The 20,825-nt window shown below is 39.5% G+C and overlaps 2 protein-coding genes across 12 annotated transcripts in view; one reads left to right on the top strand and one right to left on the bottom strand.

The window, feature by feature from the left end:
* The window catches only part of ZMYND8 (zinc finger MYND-type containing 8), a 57,320-nt gene extending 43,517 nt beyond the window's left edge, over positions 1–13,803 (top strand). For 6 of the 8 annotated variants that reach the window (XM_088064420.1, XM_088064422.1, XM_088064424.1 and 3 more), the window contains exons 13-21: positions 1,225–1,377; positions 2,086–2,589; positions 3,388–3,756; positions 5,330–5,520; positions 6,042–6,122; positions 6,552–6,630; positions 7,220–7,459; positions 7,611–7,768; positions 8,056–13,803. In XM_088064420.1, the coding sequence (XP_087920546.1) occupies positions 1,225–1,377; positions 2,086–2,589; positions 3,388–3,756; positions 5,330–5,520; positions 6,042–6,122; positions 6,552–6,630; positions 7,220–7,459; positions 7,611–7,768; positions 8,056–8,070 (1,790 nt within the window). In that variant the 3' untranslated portion in view covers positions 8,071–13,803. The remainder of the gene's footprint in view (positions 1–1,224; positions 1,378–2,085; positions 2,590–3,387; positions 3,757–5,329; positions 5,521–6,041; positions 6,123–6,551; positions 6,631–7,219; positions 7,460–7,610; positions 7,769–8,055) is intronic. The other 2 variants (XR_001331580.2, XR_001331581.2) reach the window with 2 other exon arrangements.
* A 1,860-nt stretch (positions 13,804–15,663) lies between these two features.
* EYA2 (EYA transcriptional coactivator and phosphatase 2) overlaps positions 15,664–20,825 on the bottom strand; it is an 86,895-nt gene continuing 81,733 nt past the window's right edge. For 2 of the 4 annotated variants that reach the window (XM_005524693.3, XM_014254082.2), the window contains 2 exons: positions 19,988–20,088; positions 15,664–16,516 (listed from right to left, as the gene is read on the bottom strand). In XM_005524693.3, coding sequence (XP_005524750.2) covers positions 16,436–16,516; positions 19,988–20,088 — 182 coding nt within the window. In that variant the 3' untranslated portion in view covers positions 15,664–16,435. Of the gene's footprint in view, positions 16,517–19,218; positions 19,306–19,987; positions 20,089–20,825 lie in introns of those variants that run through there. The other 2 variants (XM_088064466.1, XM_088064465.1) reach the window with 2 other exon arrangements.

Raw genomic sequence — 20,825 nt, 5'->3', positions numbered from 1 at the left:
TGTTGCTACTGGCAGGCTTGCTAATTTGAAAAATGAAGGTGTGAATGAGTAAGATATATGGGGATTTTGGAGAAAAAAACCATGTCTCTGATAGTATAGGACCTGCTCTTGGTTAACAGAGGCAATAAAAAAATTATAAGGATGTGATATGAAAGTCAGACTTAAAAAGGATGTCTGGTCAGAGGAATCATTGGTTCAGCCCTTTGTATTTATTTCACTTTTCTGTAAATTGTACATTAACGGAAAATGTCTTGTAAAAAAAAAATATATATATATATATAGTAAAATAAGGCAATACTGTCATACTTAACTACTCTGGAATGAAAATTGAAAATAAAACACAAATGCACATTGTGCTGGTATTACCTTTGGACTTCTCCATAGCCACTGGTCTTTCTCAGCTTATGGAATTGGTCCTTCTGATTACTTAGGAGCCAGTTGAAGGAGCTAAATTGGTCAAACATAATTCTTCTCTTCATTTTTTCCCCCTTCTTCATGGGTCCTTCCTCTTCCCTCAATTAACTGCAACTGATTGAGTGCCCTGAGCACTGATGGAATGTCAGCACTCGTGGCAAAGGGTAAAGGATAGGACTGTGCTGTACAAATACTGCCTCTGAAATGGGAAAATTGAAGCAAAAATGTGAAACTTAGTTGCTAAGACAGTTCTACCCTTAGCACTGTAGTAGGTATTCTTTGCAGACAGATGTGTGCATTTCAGAGTGAAAATTCTATACATGTAGATAAAAACTCAAGATTTTGCTGACATATACTGAAAAATGAAGTTACTATTCTATTCAGTGAAATAATCCACATTTTATATGTATTCTCATGACCTAACTTTTGGATTTTAAATAATGACTATGAAGATTTTATATGTCTTTAAATCTCACAAAGATTTTATTTCTATTTAATTTTCTCTGTGATGGTAGTATTCCGAGTAGTAAATAACAGCAGTAGTTTAGTAGAGGTGCTGTCAGACAGCTTTACAAACCTGAATGGGGATTTCTTGATAAATTCACATTGATGGAGATGCATGTGCTTTGTGTGTGAAGAGAGGAAGAACCCATTTTTTGTACTGAAGTCATTATTTAGCCCATAATTACAAAAAAAGTGCACTATGTTCCAGATCATCTGCATTGCTTTTTGGTGAAACGTGTTTTATCTTGATAGTGATCTCGAATCTTGTTGTAAAATCTTTTTCTTAGTTGGTGTTTGTTTTTGCAGATCGTAGCAAAGCCGAGATGGATCTGAAGGAGCTGAGTGAGTCGGTGCAGCAGCAGAGCACCCCAGTGCAGCTCATCTCCCCCAAACGCCAGATCCGCAGCAGGTTCCAGCTCAATCTCGACAAGACCATTGAGAGCTGTAAAGCACAACTGGGTGAGTGTCCCTCAACAACACAGTGGTCATGGGAAGGATGCACTTAAACTGGAGGTTAAATAAGTTTTTGAATAGTTAAACCATAAGTATTTTATGTTTTAAAACGAAGTAGGGGATATTCAAACTCTTTGAGGCAAGTAGAATGCACTGAACTAGTTTGCTTTAGAACACAGACCTGATGCTTCAAATTTTTGTCAAAAAGCTTTCATCTTTTAACCTGTTTTTGTACCATTCTGATGTAGATATACATGTAGTATGAGAGGATTATAGTCTTGCATGCTTTGCATGTTGAAAAATTAAGATAATTCTGCCTAAATTGTGTCAGTTGCACAAATGTGAAAATGTAGAATGAATGTAACTAACTATAATCAGATAAATAGTGTTGCTTATTTTCAAGGTGGCTTCTTGTGGATAAGAATAACTCCTTTTTTTGTTTGCCAGCACTGAGTTGAACAAAAGACCTTGTAGGTAGTGGGGGAAAAGCAGTGAAAGGAGGACCATTTAATGAAATAAAAATATTAATTGGGGTATCTAGAAGTTCATTCTTATACATTGTGGTGCTGGGATAGGGCACTAAGCTTTGTAGCTTAAGGACTGACAGTTAAGGTAATGCTATGTGTACACTTTGTTCCTGTATATACAGTATTTTCTTGGTAATGTCAGTCAGTCTGATGTCAGCATGGAATGTGCTTTCCTTCCCACAATTAGGAATAAATGAAATATCTGAAGCTGTTTATACTGCAGTAGAACACAGTGACTCTGAAGATTCTGAGAAATCTGATACCAGTGACAGTGAATATAGTGATGAGGATCAGAAATCAAAGAATGATCAAGAGGATGGGGAAGACAAGGAAGGTGCAAGAAGTGACAAAGAATCATTGAGCTTGAAAAAAAAACCTAAGCCTCCAGCACAGAATGAAGACAAGGAGGAACTTAAAAGCACAAGTCCAGAAGTGGAGAAAACAGAAGAACCAGTCAAGGAAAAGGCTGTTTCAGACACTGAAAAAGAATTTTCTGAAAAGGGAAAGAGTTTACAGCATCCTGCAAAAGAAAAGCTGAAAGGTAAAGATGAAACAGACTCTCCAACAGTGCATCTGGGACTGGACTCTGATTCTGAGAGTGAACTTGTCATCGATCTTGGAGATGATCATTGTGCTCGTGAAGGAAGGAAAAACAAGAAAGATTCTAAAGAACCTTCTCCTAAACAAGATGGTAGGATGGAATTATTTCCTTTTTTCCCCTCTGTTCTGTAGGGCTGTTACCAAAGGTAGAATTGCCACCTTTATTTTTCCATTGAGATAAAAATAGCTGTATTAAAACAATTTTTAGGAGTGATTGTTCAACATTTGTGCCTATGAAAAAAGTTTTGAGTGCCCATTATAGTTTCTGGTTTAAACAGAATTAGTTTTACTGTTTCCTTTCAGCAATGTAGAACTATGAATATACATATTTTTTGCTGGGCAGGACCCAGCACTTGGCCTTATTGAACCTGATTAAGTTGTCCCAGCCCATTGATTCAATCTGTCAAATCTTTGCAGAGCCTTCCTACCCTCGAGCAGGTCAGCACTCCTGCCCAGTGTGGTGTCATCTGCATTTGGTTGTTTATGTCAGTTCACTGTTGTTTAGAAAGTTTATAGTGTTCCTTCAGTAACTGATGACATTAATTCTTTAGAATGTTTTTTTTCTATCCTGAAAGAAATTGGGGTGACAGGTGAAAGTGGTAAGGCAGAAACACCCTAACAAATGCTAACCTCTCACATATCTTTTGAATGAGGTCAGGCTGGTTTTTCTTGGTTTTGTACTTCTTGTTTTGCTTAGTTACTGATGCACCTGAATTGCCACCAGTTTCAGCTAGACTGAAATGACTTTACTTGTAGAATATTGATTACTTTTGAAGAAAATAATTCAAAGCAAACTGGAAGGTATATATGGCTGTTCCAAAAACTAGATGGAAAATTATGAATCAGATGTGTTAGTGAAAAGCTGGTGTAACATTTTCTGCTTGTTTAGTTGTAGGTAAAACTCCGCCTTCCTCCAGTGCAAGCACCCAGCCTCTACCAGAAACTCCAGTGCTCACCCGCTCCGCATCGCAGACCCCCCCAGCCGGCGTGACAGCAACCACCAGTGCTGCTTCCACTGTCAGTGCTCCCTCAGCTGCCACAGGAAGCCCTGTGAAAAAGCAGAGGCCTCTGCTGCCCAAGGAAACGGCCCCTGCTGTGCAGAGGGTGGTGTGGAATTCTTCAAATAAATTCCAGACATCTTCTCAGAAATGGCACATGCAGAAGGTACAGAGACAGCAGCAGCAGAGCCAGCAGTCTCAGTCACAGCAGCCTCAGTCCTCTCAGGGGACAAGATACCAGACAAGACAAGCAGTTAAAGGTACACACTTCTCTAACTCAATGTGCCTGTGGTGCCATAATTCCCCAGTAGTGATCCCTGTGCTCCAGGGGTGCCCAGACAAGAGTTCTTCTGTATAAAAAAGATCTCAGAACTCTGGTTCTACTCTGATAAGTGTCCTCAGTATACAAGTTGTACATTGTACTTGCTCTTTCTGGTGTGTATTTAGAGTCATGTTTCCTTATTTTAATGACAAAAAAACTGTGTGTCTGTATAAATATTTTTGCTTTTCGTAGCCATAACAGATTTGGAAGGGTGAACTGAATAATTTTCTGGATCGTATGCTAAAACTATTAACTATCCCACTTGCATGTTTACCAGTGTCACCTCAGTTATCTACAAATTGCTTCCAGTTTTATCTGACAAGCAGTGGATCTGGAAGATTTTTCAGAGTATAATTTGACAACAATGAAATTACCCAGGCTCCAGGATTTGTCTTTGAAATCCCTGTTGTTTAACAAGACTTTGATGCTAGTTTACTGAGCAAACAGCCCTGGCATTTCAGAATGTTTTCACAACTGTTTTCTCACCATCCCTATGCTGGAGCCTTCACCAGTAGCTGGCACAGGGTAACACAAGCCTATGCTGCTGTTGCTTCTTCCCTTCACTTAATACCAACTTTATGTAAATCAGCTTCATTTGTCATTTCAAGTTAATAACCTGAAATGTTTACTGCTGTGCCTGATGAGGAGACATTCTCCACTCTGCTGACACCACTGGCACACAGGTGACTTTATAGAGGAGAGAGGTTTAGGTGATGGTTCATATACAGACATTTACAGAGGCCCACTTCTCTGGTCCCAAACTGCTTTTGTTTCTGTCATTTAAACAGTGTTGAGGAAGTGGTATCTTCCTTCTTGTAGACTGCACAAATTGATACAGAAATATTCAATGAGGAAAAATAAATGTGAAAATTGGAGAAGTTAAATGCAAAACTTACAGTAGAATCATACTTCAACACATACCTTAATAGTATGGGATGAACTTCGTGTTCAGCCTGTGAGTTTTTCTCAGTATTGTTTACTATTGAGCACATCATGACAATATTGCATCTTAAATATTATAGTCTAGAAATCTATCATGTGAAAACTATAAAATCTATAGATTTCTTATGTACTGAATTGCCATAAACAAAAATATAGCACATAAAGATGAATAAATGGATATTTCAGTAATTTCACTACTGAGGATATTGGCAAGGAAAACTTCTTTTATAATATCAATCAGTAAAAATAGCTTGAAGCATTTTTATTCTTAAAAAAATACTATTTAAAAAATACTCCAGCAGATAAACTGTTAGAACTGAGCGAGTCTTCTGCACTGGCCAGTCTAAAATGATAAGTTTCGAAGTTATATTTGCTTCATTACCTCTAAGCCTTACAATTATGTACAAGTTCAGTGGCTGGGCACCGTGTAATTGATCATTAGATGGCAATTACTTGTATAAATAAATCTGAAATGGTTACATGCACTCAGTTTAGTTAGATATTGAAGGTAGAAGTTTGTTTTCATAATTCCTTATGTGATTGATCCCCTCAATGTTCTCTTTTCTTAGCTGTGCAGCAAAAAGAGATCACCCAGAGCACTTCCACATCCACTATAACCTTGGTCACAAGCACTCAGCCCATTTCCATGGTTACCAGCTCTGGATCTGCAAGCACACTTTCTTCCTCACTCAACACAGACTTGCCAATTGCAACAGCTTCAGCTGATGTGGCTGCAGATATTGCTAAATATACCAGCAAAGTAAGTTCTGGAGGAAGGTTTAAAGCAGTTGTACTTTTAAAACACCCTGTAGTTTCATCAGGTTGGAAATTGTTATAGAAGTGTGTTCATGCATTAAACAGGGTAGGTTGTTACAGAGAAGGATGGTGTAGTGCTGGTCTCATCATAGTGACACTGAGAGAAGGGGGATGTGAGCTTTCCATCCTCTCTTAGATATTTAGATTAAAAAATCAATGAATACTATATATTTTTGCATTGTGTTTCTTCCCCAAATTCATGGTGATATATTTTTTTTCATAAATTATGTCAATAATAATTTCTTCAAAAAGTAGAAAGTCAAGCAGTTCACCCGTTCAGGACACCTAGAAATCAGAGTGCTGATCAAAATTGTTGTGCTCTACCTTCTAAGTAAGTAGAAACAGGTAAATTACATATATTTAGAGAGAAAGAAGAGTAGCAATATAGGTTCCCAGTAGAAGGGTTGAAAGAAAAAATCTATTAAAAATATATACCAAAGAAATTTTTTTCTTTTTGTCTTTCAGATGATGGATGCCATCAAAGGAACAATGACTGAAATATATAATGATCTTTCAAAAAATACTACTGGAAGTACAATAGCTGAGGTTAGTGAAAGAGTAAAAAAACCAACAAACTTGTGTAATCTTGCTTTTCTAAGCCTCATCTAGTTAAAAATAAAATAAATGAAATATTATTCTAATAAATGCAAACAGCACTGAGGAATAGGTTTTTGATTCCACTCAGAAATTTAAGACTTCACAGTTTTGGAGGAATCAAGAGTAAGTTTAACAGAAGTTTTTTGTCTTCAAAGAGTCCTGTGCTCTTTCTGGTGAGCAAATTTAGCAAACAGATAATTAGATTACTTCACACTTTGGTTTTGAGTTGGTTTACAATTGTCTTGTCCTCATGTTATATGAAGGAGCCTTGATGTAAATGATGGCTCATTGCTTTGGGCATGGTTTTTTATATAGTAATTATGTATTAAACACCACACCCTGTTTGTTATTACTAACTATTAAATTTTTAATATTTAGATTCGGCGTTTGAGGATTGAGATAGAAAAACTTCAATGGTTACATCAACAGGAACTTTCAGAAATGAAACACAATCTAGGTATGAAATTGACAGTCCAAAACAGCGTGTAAGGTATTGTCCTACACAGGAAATGGAAATGCTTTTAGTGTGTGTTACCTTCATCACATGGTGCTGCACATTGTCCCTCTTGGAACTACCACATTTTGCTTTGTAAAGAAACCAAGATTCCATGAACAAATGAGATAAGAGAAGAGATGGAATCCTCTGAAGTATTTTCTGAATATTGGAGCTGAACAAAAGTTTGGGCTTGCAAAGACAAAGCACGTTAGCAGCTGCATTTGTCCTTTTTGTGCTTATGCTGTATTCTGGTCCTTTGTGGGACATTCAGAATTAAAGTGTTAGACAAATGGAAAGTAATGGTTAAAAATCATGATGCCAGAATAAGAAGAGAAGATGGAAGACTTGCATTTGTTGAGTAGGTATGAAACAGATGCCCAAGCTCAGGGAACACTTTGACTGCTAGTTTTAATTTCATGTTGTCTTTAAACTTATTAATATTAAATAATAACTAAATATAATTTAATTAATATTATATTGAATATGTGTTTTGCTCCTTGCTGTTGGGGGGCAGACAATGCAAACCCCTCTTTCTCTGGATTTTGAGTAGAACTGACAATGGCTGAAATGCGTCAGAGCCTGGAGCAGGAACGAGATCGTTTGATTGCTGAGGTGAAGAAGCAGCTGGAACTGGAAAAGCAACAAGCAGTGGATGAGACCAAGAAGAAGCAATGGTGTGCCAACTGCAAGAAAGAGGCCATCTTTTATTGCTGTTGGAACACCAGCTACTGCGACTACCCCTGCCAACAAGCTCACTGGCCTGAGCATATGAAATCTTGCACACAGTCAGGTAATGGTGCCTCTTACACAGCTGGGGGGGTTTGGGTGGGTGGATGGATCCACAGTGACTCAGTTCTTCATGTGCAGATGTGGCTCTGAGGAGGGACTGTGGACTGGCTCCCATGAGTAGTTGCCTCATTCTCTTTTTTCCTTGATTTTAGCTACTGCGACGCAGCAAGAAGCAGATACTGAAATTAGCACAGAAACACTAAATAAATCATCCCAGCCCAGTTCAAGTGTGCAGTCTACACCCACAGAAACAGCCAGCACTCCTAAGGAAAAGGAAGGCTCAGCTGATAAGAGCAAAGAGAGTGTTACAGTGAGTATCATCACTTCAAACAAAAATAATGTGTAAGATTTCTCTGAAACCTACCCCTAAAGGCTTCCCTGGATAAGCCAGGAATTTATAACCATTTGAATATTTCAACAGTGTGTTTTGGGGAGTGATAGAGAGTTGTGGTTTTTGTTCTTCATCTTGTAAAAAAACCTCCTTCTCTCCTCTGGGAACACCCTTTCCCCTTCGCTTATTCCCAATAGAACCTTTTGTTGGCTTGACTCATCCTTCCAGCCAAGGGGGACTGGACCTCTTTCTCTCTCTCTCTCCAGGACCCATCAGTGTAGCTTCTGGTCTGGATCTTTCGATACAAGTTGCCTTCTGATAAGCAATACTGACTGCAGCACTTCCAAGCCCTTCTTGCCTGGGGGTTCAGAGGCCAAGCTCAAGACCTGCATTCAAACCAACTTACTTTCTCACCACAGACTGCCATTAGGGTACCACAATGTTCCATAACACTGATACAACACTTCACCTGGATCTACGGTTAACGGAGCAGTTTTGAAATCCTCCATAGCATCTACTCTGATAGTTTTCAGTAGGCAAGGATGAGCAAATGCTCTAAAAAAAGGGACTTAACATTGCATATATAGAAAATGTTTATAGAGAAGATTCTGCTTTATAGGTAGGGCTTGACTATTAGCAATTTTGGCATCATTTTTTTTCTGCCCTTGCAAGATTTATGAAATGAAAAATTTTAGCGGGGGGAGGGTGGGGCTGATCCTTCAAACCCTTACACATGATCCTCCACATCAGTAGGAGCCTTGTTGTATTTTAAAATATTAAAAGCAAACTAATTTTGTAGTATTGTGATTCCAGCATGATGTCTCATCAAGATAGTCCTGTAGAATTGGGAAGCATAGTAATCTAGAGAGCTGTGTTCATTTCTTGACACTTTTGCTACCGTCTGGTGTTAGATCTCTGGGCCTGAAATGTCATCTAAGGGAGTAACTTGGGGAACAGATTTGAAGAGGGGGAAAAAAGAGGTGCTGTTTCACTTAAATGTTTTGATGAAGTTGGTTAAACTCTGGCTCACTCACTTAATGTTTGTATTCATTGTTATGGCAGCCCAAGCTTTGTATTACTGGGAAAATAGGGAATGTGAGACCTAAAACCTGCCAGGGAATATTCCAGTTACACAGATATGGGATTGCTTTTATATAAATGTTCTACCTGAAGCATCATGCTGTATACACTGACCATGTTCATCATTTGAATTTTGTTTTATTAACAAAGAAGTAAGCTGTGGATTCATTAAGATGCAAATTTTTAACACAAAGAAAATATCCAACACAAATTGCTTATCATAATAATGATGTAACAACTAGGTGGAATTTATGTAAAAGCTGAGGCTTCTACTGAGGTTGCCTGTGCTGTCTCTGCAGATAGCAACAGGTGTGACAAGCAACCAGCCTATAAAACTGGTCCAGGTACCGCAGACCACCACCTATATTCCAACTACTCAACCCACAATTGTAAGTACAGTGTCATAATTTAAAGTCTGCAGCAATGCTGTTTCTGGCATTAAAATTGCTCAGTATCTCTGGGGGGTTGTCACCGTCTGCTGTTGTATCAAGAGATGAATTCACTGGTATAGTTTCAGCTTGCAGTGCAAAATGCTTTATTTTGCTGTGCAACATTCCACCCCTTTATTCCAAGGATTCAAAAATCTTAGTCTGGCAAAGGCACTGAGGACAGGCAGAGGCATTTCACATTTTTGGTCCATTTCATGTATATACTTGACCACATCATCAATGTAAATATATAGAATTCATTTAAAGTATCTTTTAAGTATCGTTTTGTCTATGGTATCCTAAAGAGATTTAGAGATTTAATTATTTCTGAGCTATGCTTGATATTCCTGTGACATCTCAGTACCTGTGAAAAAGAATATGCATTTGTCAGCATTGTCTCTCCCATGCAGTCTTGCACATTAACATTATGAAATGAGAAATCACATTGGATTCAGACCTGGGTTTTTACTATCAAAGGCTTAACCAAGGACGTCTGAATTCCCTAGTGTCAGTCACAGTAGATGGGACAAAAGTGAGTTGGATTTTTGTATTTTATACACCATCTTAGCCCATTATTTCAGCTGGTTGTGCTCTGCAGTGCTCATGCCAGAGCCAGCTTCTGAGCTGCTGCTGCCCTGGTCACAGCACATGCTCTGCCTCTGTGCTGGGTTCAGCAGGGAAAATACAATTACAAATACAAATCAAATACACTGTTAGAAACTATCTGTGTACCTTCCCCACACTGTGACTGTGAGGCCTGATGTGCTGTAGAAGTTCCTCTGTCTCTGTTTCCCTGTGCACACCCCAGCTGCAGGACACCCCTGTGTGTGTTGGACACACGCTCAGGCACGGTGCTTCACAGCCGTCAGATTCCACACAAACACAGCTCTTGGTGAGGATGGAGGCTTCCCACGTTCCTCACAGCATTTCAGTTCCACTTGGTCTCAGCTGAGACCACTGTGCACCTCTGCAGCATCAGCCCCGAGTTGCTTGGACTGAACTACCATTAAAAATAAGGTTTTGTATGTGTTTTAAAATCCAATAGCAGACTTCTAAGACATCAGGCTTCTTTTGTGAATAGCTGCGAGGCTGTAAGATCCTACGGTGGTTTTGTGTAATATTCAGAAAAATGGCAGTTATCCTCATCGGTTTTCTGTAACACAAAGTGTATTGAGTTATGTGAAGCAGAATTGGAAGGTGTGAAAGGTTTCCAACTTTATTTGTGCATGTTTATAACCTTGTACACATTTGCATTAGTCTTGCACAGCTACAGACACCTCTGTATTCTAATGACTGCACGTGCAATTTAAATAATTTTAAACCTTAGTGCATGTTTAATATGTATGCAAAATGTACATATGTGTAAAACTGGCAGAGGTGGAAAATTTACCTCTCAGGGAATGATCTGAACACATTTAAGGAGTCTCGCACATTCCATATTCCGACCGTGCTAAGAACTGAAACTTAATTATTTCCATGTGTGTAAGTGTGCATATTTAAAAGGCAACTGTGGCAACCCTAATCTCCCCACCTCTAGTACTGACAGTGACTTACATAATGGCTTCTTTAGAATTCAGTTTGCACTTTGTGTCCAACTAGGAATTTCTTCCACTGAACAACTTCCATTGTATCTGCTGGGTACCATTTCCACTGAACCTTGTAAACACATCTGGAATCGTTACAAAATGGCAGTAATCTTGAATTTATTTAGCAAATTGGTCCCATGTTTGTTTTTTATTCTTCCTGTAGTTAAAATAATGTAAAAATATGAACCCATCTTCTTTGCATTCCAGGGAATGGAATGAGTAGGCTTCTGGAAGGCACAGACTCAGTCACAAAGGAGCTGTAATCCATCTCAGCAGGGACACTCAGTCTTTGTGGAATTATCATTAAGACACTCATGTGGTTTCTTGAATCGGTGTGGGGAAACATTGGGCTTCACTGAACTTGTATTTATTCTTCCATGTCCTCTCTGGAATGTCACACTACCACTGAGGGAAGATCTGTGTATCCCTTTCAGGTTCCTCAAAATCTCCCTCCCTGTTTCTTCCACAAGATGTTGTGAACTGAAATGGATGCGTTTGTCTGATCACCAGTTGTGCATCACTGGAATTGTACCGAAACACACTTTGCAGTTTGTATGGTAGAGACATTTTTAGACTTTCTCATGTTTTTGGAGGAAGGTTAAGATACAGACTTTAGGTTCAATAAATCCTCTTACAGCTCTCCAGAGTGATGTGACCTTGACCAGATTGTTTAACATTCTTGTGCCTTTGTCTCTGCATCTGTAGAATCAATTACCACCTATAGAAATGTCCTGAAACTCCATTTGTTGAGATGTATAAATCATGATCAGTATGATGGAAGTGTAAAGTTTATTCTATATTAATATTTTTACAGGGTGTGTAAGACAGTTCCCAGTAATGCTGATGTTTTTGCTATTGATTTGTGCAGAAGTTAACTTAAGTACTTTTTTTTGTTTAAATGGATGTTCTTTGTTCTCTTCTATGTAGACTGAATGCATGGGGGAAAGTTCCTTTTGGGGAAAAAGATTTAAGTAATGTGTAACGAGAATATACTTATAAACAAGGGTATTTTTGTACTCCAGTTTGATTTGTCAGAACTTTTTCAAGTGATAAAGGATTTTCTTAGCCCTTTTTCCTCTTCCCATGTATTAGTTTGCAGAAAATACGTAACTGGATGTAACTCTGAAACCCTCACCCTCCAAGCACAGGCAGTGTGTGCAGCCCCTATAGCACCTCCTGTCCCTGTAATTCTATAGCAGTGATGAGAACACTGAGACTCTTGGCTATAGGGAAGTAATGCACTACTCCTCCCCTGGAATGAGGTAATACTGTGGTAATAAAGGTATTAGTTCTTGCACAAAATTGGAACTTGTTCTGGATTTCCCCTGGAAAACATATCTCTGTATCTGTGGTCATGTTTGTGACCTTTAACATAACAATCTGTTTCTCTTGGTTTTAATCCACAGACCATTCCTGTAGTGGTAAGTCCTTCTGCTGGGACAGTGGCAATGAGAACTGGAGTTCAGTATGTTCAGACCACAATGCCAGTCCAAGTACGAAGAGTCTAACTGCTAACAAGAAGTTCATACAATTGTTGGAATAAGTAAATCTAATAGAAATGTGACAAATAAACACAGTTCTTTGGCTTAACCTCAGAGGTTCAGACTTTAGCTTTGTGTACGTGTACAAAGCATTAATTACACTACATTAATGTAAAGCATTAGTGCTGGCTTAGAAAATTGAGGACAGGTAAGATCCATATTAAATCTATGCTTCTTTTGTAAATAATGTACAATTTGTGGATGTCATTAGAGTACCATCTCCTTTTTATATTTGTATTGACTTTAACTTATAAAGAGCGTTTGAAGTTGGAAAAGGAAGGTTTAAAACAGCCTTACCACAACCTAATGCTGAAAACTGGTCTTGGGAAACTGTGTCAAATAATGTAATACAGAAAATCTGAAGAACTTTTTGCCATTGGAGTGAAAAAATTTCTGCACTTTGAAACTCTTGTCGAATTTCTCTGAACAACCAAGTGATGAAGGATATCTCTTCTCAGTTAACTCTATTAGGCAAATTATGTGGACCGGAAATCCATAAAAATTTATACTGTTTTTCATAATGACCAGGCTGACAACAAATATTAATTTTGTTTACAGGTTAAAATTATTTTAAAATTTCATTCAGACTAAGATCAGAAAATTTGCTAAGTGTGCTAGCAGCTGGTTGTAGCAGGATTTCTGATTACTGATATCAAAGATCGAGGAAAGTAAAGTTTGTTGCTATGCTTCACAGTTTTCTTATTTTAAAAAAATCCTCCCAAAGGACTTGGAACAAGAACTAGGTGTGGAGAAAAACATGAATTGGGAAACATGGGCAAAGGACTTTTGATGCTGGGCCAGAGCATGTATTATTTATATGATGGAATTTATGTTTTTCTGTAAGCATGAAGCAGTGCAGTATGAGAGGAAGTACCCCTGGAGATGCTGTCTGTTACACTGAGGCTGTAGTCCCATTTTGTATGTTGTGTAAAACGAAAGCATTGAACAAAACAAAGGTGATGTATGTATATGAGAAAATTAATTGTATGATATCATTCCAGTACATTCTGTTGTACATTTTAGTCATGTTGATTTCTCCCATTGTTTATATAAGAATGCGGTTTGTACAGTCTCCAGCTAGTACCCAGATTAGAAGGAAAAAAGTATTAGAAGAAAAAAAAAGCGAGAACAAAATATTCATTAATTGCAGTTGTGTCAAAACTAGCCTAGCTGGCCTTATTTGTGAAGCATAATTGCTTTTAGCATATGGAAGTATTTTTTCACATTTTCTTTGTATAAAATTTGTATTAAACTTAAATATCTTTTTTGACAATTGTGTTTCTTTGTGACTAAAGACAGGCGACACACACGATATGCTTTGGGTTTCTCCAATTTTTCAAGAAACGTCACAGTTTTTTTATTAAACTGTTTTAGAAAAATGTTCTGTGTTCCTGGATTTCCAGTTTTGGCTCAGTCTGGAGGAATGTTCACTTCTGCAGAGTCTCCAGATCACAGGTACTCTCACTTATGTTGGCATCTTCTGTCTCAGAAGTGTGGGACCTTTGGATCCAAGCCTGTCCAATTTGATGTGTAACATTTATCCATTGGTTGGAGTGGGGTTGGACAGACACACATCAGTGTTGGGTGCATTTGTGGGTTAGAAATGGGGCCTCTGAGTGCAGTTGTAGCCCCTCACAAGGGTATGAATTGGGCAAGACTTCTTAAGTGTGTCTTAATTATCTGGAGCTTCTGAAACATTGTAAAATCTCTTCATATTGTCTGAAGTTCCTGCGCCTGCAGTTACCTTGTTCTGTGCTTTTGTAAAGCAGCCACAGTTCATGTTCCCAGTGCTACTGTTTATAGAAAAGCACAAAACCTGAAAGTTTGAAATGATGTTTTGGCCTTCCCCATGGAATTTGGATGCTGAAACATGGCCTTGAGTTAGAGGAAAAAGAAAGTGATGTACAAATTGTTGTAGGAAACCCCACTGCTTTCTGGCACCCGTTCCAGCCTGTGGAGGTTTTTTTAATTAATGAGCATTGTTTTTTTTCTACAGAAGAGATGTTTTCTTTCCTCTAAAAAAACAGGTGACCAAATCCTAGTAAAGTATGTAGGAAATGTAGAAATACATAAAACTACAGGTGAAGGAACTGAGCAAGACCTGTACATGTGCCTGTGCATGCTCCCCGGCCTTTTGGATGTTCCCAAGTACAAAACTGCTGTAGATCCTCTCTTCCATCCATGATAAATTGCCTGGAACAGTAAATCCTCATAGTCCTGCTGCACTGAGAGATGACTGTGCCATGGTGACTGGAAGGAAGTGGTGACCCCTGTGTGACACAAGTGTTCCTGAACCTTGGTGTGTCCCACCCAAAGCTCTGCTAAGGATGCCAGCAACAAAACCAAGGGCTTTCAAACCTTTAAGTAGATTCAGAAGGCAAAATCTTCCAAGAATCTTTAAGAAAAAAAAACCAAAACAGAATCAGTGCTCAGACAATTGACTTAAGTCAGGTGTTAAATCTGGAATTTCAAGGACGATGAATTAGCTGATTGATGGTGTATTAAAAGCTGAAGTTGTGCTTCTCTGGGAATCTGCACTGCCTGGCATTTATTCCACTTTCAAAAGTTTATTTACCAGAGCACTTACTGTGCAAGCATTAGTCAATTCTTCACTGACTTTGTCACAAATAGGAAGTTCTATCACAAGCAAAGGAAACCGTTCCTACAGCAGGGAAAATTCTGCTCAGCAAGGCCTGAGACCAGCACTGCCTGTGCTGGAAAAGTGACATTTTGCATGGAGTTGTGCTCAGCCCAGAGAGCAGCTCTTTGCAAATGCCCCACAGTGTGTACTGAAAGGCTGATGTGTCACAGCTGCTGTGGGGCTGCTGTCTTGGATTAAGATCAGATTTTCTGCTTTAGCTTGACAGAAAATCCCCTCTCAGATATAGCACTGTTTTCTCCAAATGTTTTTAGAGTTTAGGAATATCCCTCAGGTTTGTGTAGCACTCGTGTAACCCTTTGAGAAGTGAGGGCTGTAGCCCTTGCTGCATCTCCAACTTCTCCTTCCAGAGAGGCTTTGATCCTTCTGACCTTACAGCAAGGAACAATCAGCCATTTCCAAAGCAAGAAATCCATCCAGGCCCAGAGAATTTAAATGTTTTGACAGCAAGCTTACCAGGCCAGCCTTGAACTGGGGAGCACACCTTCCACATCCTACCTTTAGATCCAAGAGTGGCGGGAGAGAAGGCAGGTAATCCAGTCCCCCAAAATGTAAACATGTTTTTATTTAATGCCTTTTACTCATCACAAGGTACCTTTTCCCCATCCTCAGCCCCAAGACGGCAGCATAAGGCACCGTGTAGACACATGCACAGTCCATGTACCATCTTGGTAAGGTTCAAAAACACAGCTACAGTTCTTACCAGCAGTACCATGTGTCCTCACTACTCATGTACACAATATGATTCTCCCCAGAGTTTGTTCTGGAGAAATGAACTATTAATTTAGAACAGTAAGACTTTCCCCATTCCCCCCACCCCCCAAAAGCCAAATGAAAAACACAGGTACAGAGCTTAATACCAGAGTAATGAGATTAGTTCATAAATTAAAAAAATACAAAAAAAAAAAAAAAACAACAACAAAAAAAGAATCAACAGTTTCACTCCTATTTTCAGAAGGTCCTGTGTGATGTGATGGATTGTGCAGAGACTCCTTGCTGTGTCTTCTTCCCCTTTCAAAACCAAGAATGCTGACAGGGAGACCCAGACTTGTAGCATTTGCCTTGTTGATGGCAAAAAGGCCATTAGAGCTCTGTGCCTCCACTTTAGCCAGTAACTGCAGCATCCCACCGACTGATCAGGAGGATTTTCCTCTGTCCAAAGGAAGGAGGACTTGAGACAATATTCTTTGGCTGCAAGTTCTTAAAGGCTTCCACTGAAAGGGTTCTCCTTCAAAAAAAAGAAAAACTGCAGTTGCTGTGGGATTTTTTTTACTAAGAAAACATTGAGGAATAGGTGGAACCGATGTAAGAGTCTGAGTGAAGCCCTCCCAGTGCTAAGATGTTGGGGTCTGCTACAAATATTCAAGTTCCAAGGCGTGCCGAAGAGCTTCCAGGTCAGCGTGACAAGAGATTCTCCAGAAGGGCATGTTGTGCTAGAGTGAAACCAAAAGAGTGCAATTTTTTTTTTCTGTTCTTGTATAATATTGAGATCAAGACAACTTTCTTAGCTTGTACCCTCAGGAACAGAGTTTTATACTCGGCCACCAGTGCCAGAGGCAAGGAGGCTCAACTTAGGGAGGGAGGGACAAAGTGGGAAGTGTCTCTTTGTTGATCTGTCTCTCCTATGCAGACAGGAAGATATCCTCCACAATTGAGGAGTATCCTGCTTCACAGGTGATGGAGGATGTGGGCTGGATACTAAATTTTGCTCCTATTTTTTTGCCCCCCACAAATTAATTAGGAATGTTTCTGAAACTGCAGTATTGCTAGAAACAGTTTTAAGTGAAATCAGTAGTGAAAGCTGTTATCAGTGATTGGCAGACAAATTAAATCCATCTATTGGAAAAGGAAGTTATTAAAATTTATAAAAATGTAAATAAAGGGATAAAATGCCACATAGTCAAAATGCTTTCTAACAATGGATTTTCTCAATTAACTGGAATAGTAGGTCATACTGCATTTTCTGTAAATGTAGGAACTGGTATCATTGCTCAGATCAATTATTCATTGAATGTAACACTTGCCTCAGGGGAAGGTGCAATAGGGTAATAAAACAGCCTGTCCCCAAAAACCTTTCCTAATTCCCATTTATGGGAGATTATTTTAAAATATTCTTCTGCCTCCCTGTTTCTGAATTTTCATTTGCTGTGATAAATCTGAAGCCCTGTACACACATGTCCAAATTTTAACCAGCCTGCTGAACTTGAAATCTGAGCATTTGGACAAAATCTGGAAGGTCAGCAACCTGTGACCTACTCTATCTACTTTATAATATCCTGATCATTCTCCTAAAAGTTGTGAATATACTGCAGGAAAACGAGACTTGCATCTGAAAGAAGACAAAGTGTCAACTTTTTAACTGTTGTGAAACGAGTGCAGTTAAATTTCATTGGGGACCTGGAATGTTGCCTGTCCCCAGAGTGCCCTGAAAGCATCCCTGAACAGCAGAGTTCCTCAGCAATAGCTGTGATCCCCATGGCTCCTTGCACAGAGAGAACCTCAAAATAATTAGAACATGCTCTTAGATGTTAAATACAACTTTTTTTGGTGGGTTCTGGTGAGCCTGGGGTTTGTGTTGGATTTGTTTCTTCTCCAAAACTGCAAAGTAGTTAAATCAAAGACACAGCTCCTTTCTGCACTGTGATTTTGTTACACTTGGGAGTCTGTTTTTCTTTGCCTTCTCCCAGAATGTCAGTCTCTGCACAGTCAGTGGCATAAATGTAGTAATAAATGTACAGAAAGCCTAAGCTGACAGCACTTAGTCCCTTCCAGCATGGGCATAACACTGCTAAGAGTCTTTTATCTCTGCAGGAGTTCACCTGTAACCATGCTGCTCCTGCATAAACAGCTTCAACAAAACCTCAGAGAACATACACTTCCCAGATAGATTTTGATGAAGGGAGATGTTCCTTTTCCAATTTTACTTACCTCTGTACAAAAATCTCCAGTGGTTGCAGATGTTTATGCTACAGAGGTCTATTTACACTCCTCTAACCTTTAAATACAACTAAAGCTTCTCCCTTTGTTGCCTGTTCCCTACCAGTAAACAAAGGTTTTCTTCAAGCTGTTTATCAGTGTGTGTAGAGACAGCAGACTGAAATCCACTGCTCTACAATTTCACTTTAAGGGGAAAAGTTATTTCCTTCCCCCTCCCCCAGTTTCTAATAAACCTCTTCCATTAAATTATCTGTTTTTCTTTCTTAAACCAGAAGAAAACTTGGCCTCCCAGCCACTCCTGTTGTTCAGCACTTACAGATTTATCACTCATCAGACAGGTGAAGAAAAATGACCCATGAAACTGGAGATGTTATCAGTGCTGTCAGCAAAACAGCGCAAGGCTCTCTGCCTGTCCCCTCCCTTTTTTGTTTTTTCTGTATAAAGCTCAGGTGTGTAGGTTTGATTAACGATTGTCATCAATCAAAGGAGGCGACAGCCCAGCAAAGAATGGGCTCTACTAATGGCTGAGCTGCTTAGGCCAGGAGACAGGAGTCTCTTGAAATCCCAGCAGAGGAGATTGCTGCATCTCCCCATGCAGGCTGGGAGCCCCTGCAGCCTTTGATGCACTTCTGTTCCCTGACCCTTTGCCTTTGAAGTGTGGCACTGAGCTGTCACAAGCAGCAGGCCATTGTCAGTTCAGCCCCAGTCATGCATTTTGGACTCTTCCTGACAGCTCCTTAACCCTTTGGGAGCTACAAAACCATCTGTGGTGTTAGGTACTTTTCCAAGGTGGGTGAGATACTGTTGCTTCTACTGGCCAGGAAAAATACACTGTAAAAAACCTGGGTTTCTGCTGCTTTGAAGATAACCTGAGATACAGTTCTGGGGATAGAACACTTGCTCCCCACCTCATTTGCTGGGATCCCTTTGTTCCTGAGCTTGTGCAACCAAAGAGCTCAAATTTGCTTGGAAAGTCTTTGCAGGACCTTCAGTCAGAATGAGATACCAGGTCCTCCAGCACAAACTTCAGCTGTACAGCTGAGCTCCTGTGATGTAATATTTTCAACATCACCTGAGCCACACCAGTCATTTGTGTATCTGTTAAAAATTAGTTTGCAGAAGATGGAGCTCATTCAGCCAGTTCCTGCATCTCAACTCATGTGCAATGCTCCTCGAGCAAAAGCAGCTCTATCACATTCTCCAGTCATGTCAGGAGCACAAGACCCAGGATGCACAAAGACATCATGCAAATAATCTTTACCATTAACAAATTGTATTCCTGGCCCTGTAAAGGCAAATAAATGGAAGTTCCAGGCAGGTTTCTGTTTTAAAGTTTAGGAAATTGAAACTTTGGCTGTTCCAATTCCCATTATTCCTGATCACACTGCTTTTGCAGTTTCTGTTCTTTGTATTCAGTACAATTTTCTAATTTCATTTTGCTTTTGAAATTAATCACATTGATCCAGGAGTCACTGATAAAGGCAGCAACTCTGTACAAGTCCCTTTGGTATTTGCTATAATGAAGTTATACTCCACGGTGTCAATGAGTCATAAATACAAACACATGTATGGATATAGGCATATTCTAGTAAGTAATTCAAAAATTAATTCCAACAATTTAGAATTTACAAAAGCAGCATGTGTAGATCAGAAATTCGCTCTGCCTGCTCATCTGAGAGCACACACTGGAATTTTCCCTTTTCATGTCTTTATAGCCATTTTTATTAAACAAGAATGATTCTTGGAACATGTAACACAGCAACTGAAATACTGTACCAGCTGCCAAAGTGGGGGGATTTAGAGTATGGAATTTCTGACAAGGTTATTGTTGAGTATTTTGCATATTAAGAAATGAGACCAATTTTACGCTGCTTCAAATGGCAGGAGCTTCATTAAATGCTTAAATAAACAAAGGGTCATGACAATCAGAACTTGGAAGAATCCAGCATGACATCTACAAACTGTACCTTTTTTGCTCCCTGCTCCTCTTCAACACCATCTCCTATTACAATGTACACGGCTTTCCTTCCAAACCTCTGCATTATTCTTTCAAAACAGCTCTCTTTCCCTGAGGAACACAAGAGAAGATACATTTTTTTAATCTGGACACACACCACAGGCAGAGCTAACATACAGGTACAGGACTGGAGTTATCCCCTAACTGAACTGGCTGCAACATTCTTTGCCTTCTTTTCAAACTGGAACTTCTTCTGAGGCAGATCCTCCATCTCATGGCACTTGTTTTGTCAGCCAAGGACTTGAAAATGCTGCCAGTTTTCTGTGAGCTTTGTGACTGTGATGCCCTGCTTAGGCCACCAGCTGGCAGACAGATGTGACACTCGTGGCACTCAGTTTCCAGAGCCCTCTTCTGTTCATTCTGGTTGCAGTAAAAACATGAAAATGCAATCCCCTCAGAGGTTCAAACACACCAGAAAGAACAGAATACAAAAAAGCCCCAAGCCAACCCTATCAGTACTTATTACTCAAAAAGCTTCACAAAGCTCATTCAGCACACTTGACCCCTCTGCAAGAGTAAGAGGATCCAAAGAGTGTTTCTGTAACAGGTCCAACCAGACCTTCCCTCCAGCTGGGTGCAGCTGGACATCCCACGAGCTCTCAGTTCTCCACAGGGTGAGCATATTTCTATATATCTGGCTCAAATCCCCATGGAGACACTTGAGAAGTGTTTTTTAGACTTTTTTTTTCCCCTGCAGTCTGTACTAGGCTAAGTGTGGCAGTCAGGATGCGAATGAGACATCTGTAAGCATGGAGCTAAAAATAAAGACCACTGCATGACTTAGGAAC

This window comes from Pseudopodoces humilis, chromosome 19 (assembly GCF_049639895.1).
Source record: "Pseudopodoces humilis isolate 2021_Gansu_Grassland_sample_001 chromosome 19, ASM4963989v1, whole genome shotgun sequence".
Classification (NCBI taxonomy): domain Eukaryota; kingdom Metazoa; phylum Chordata; class Aves; order Passeriformes; family Paridae; genus Pseudopodoces; species Pseudopodoces humilis.
The sequence above is the reverse complement of the archived record's forward strand: the minus strand, read 5'-3'. Positions and strand labels throughout refer to the sequence as shown.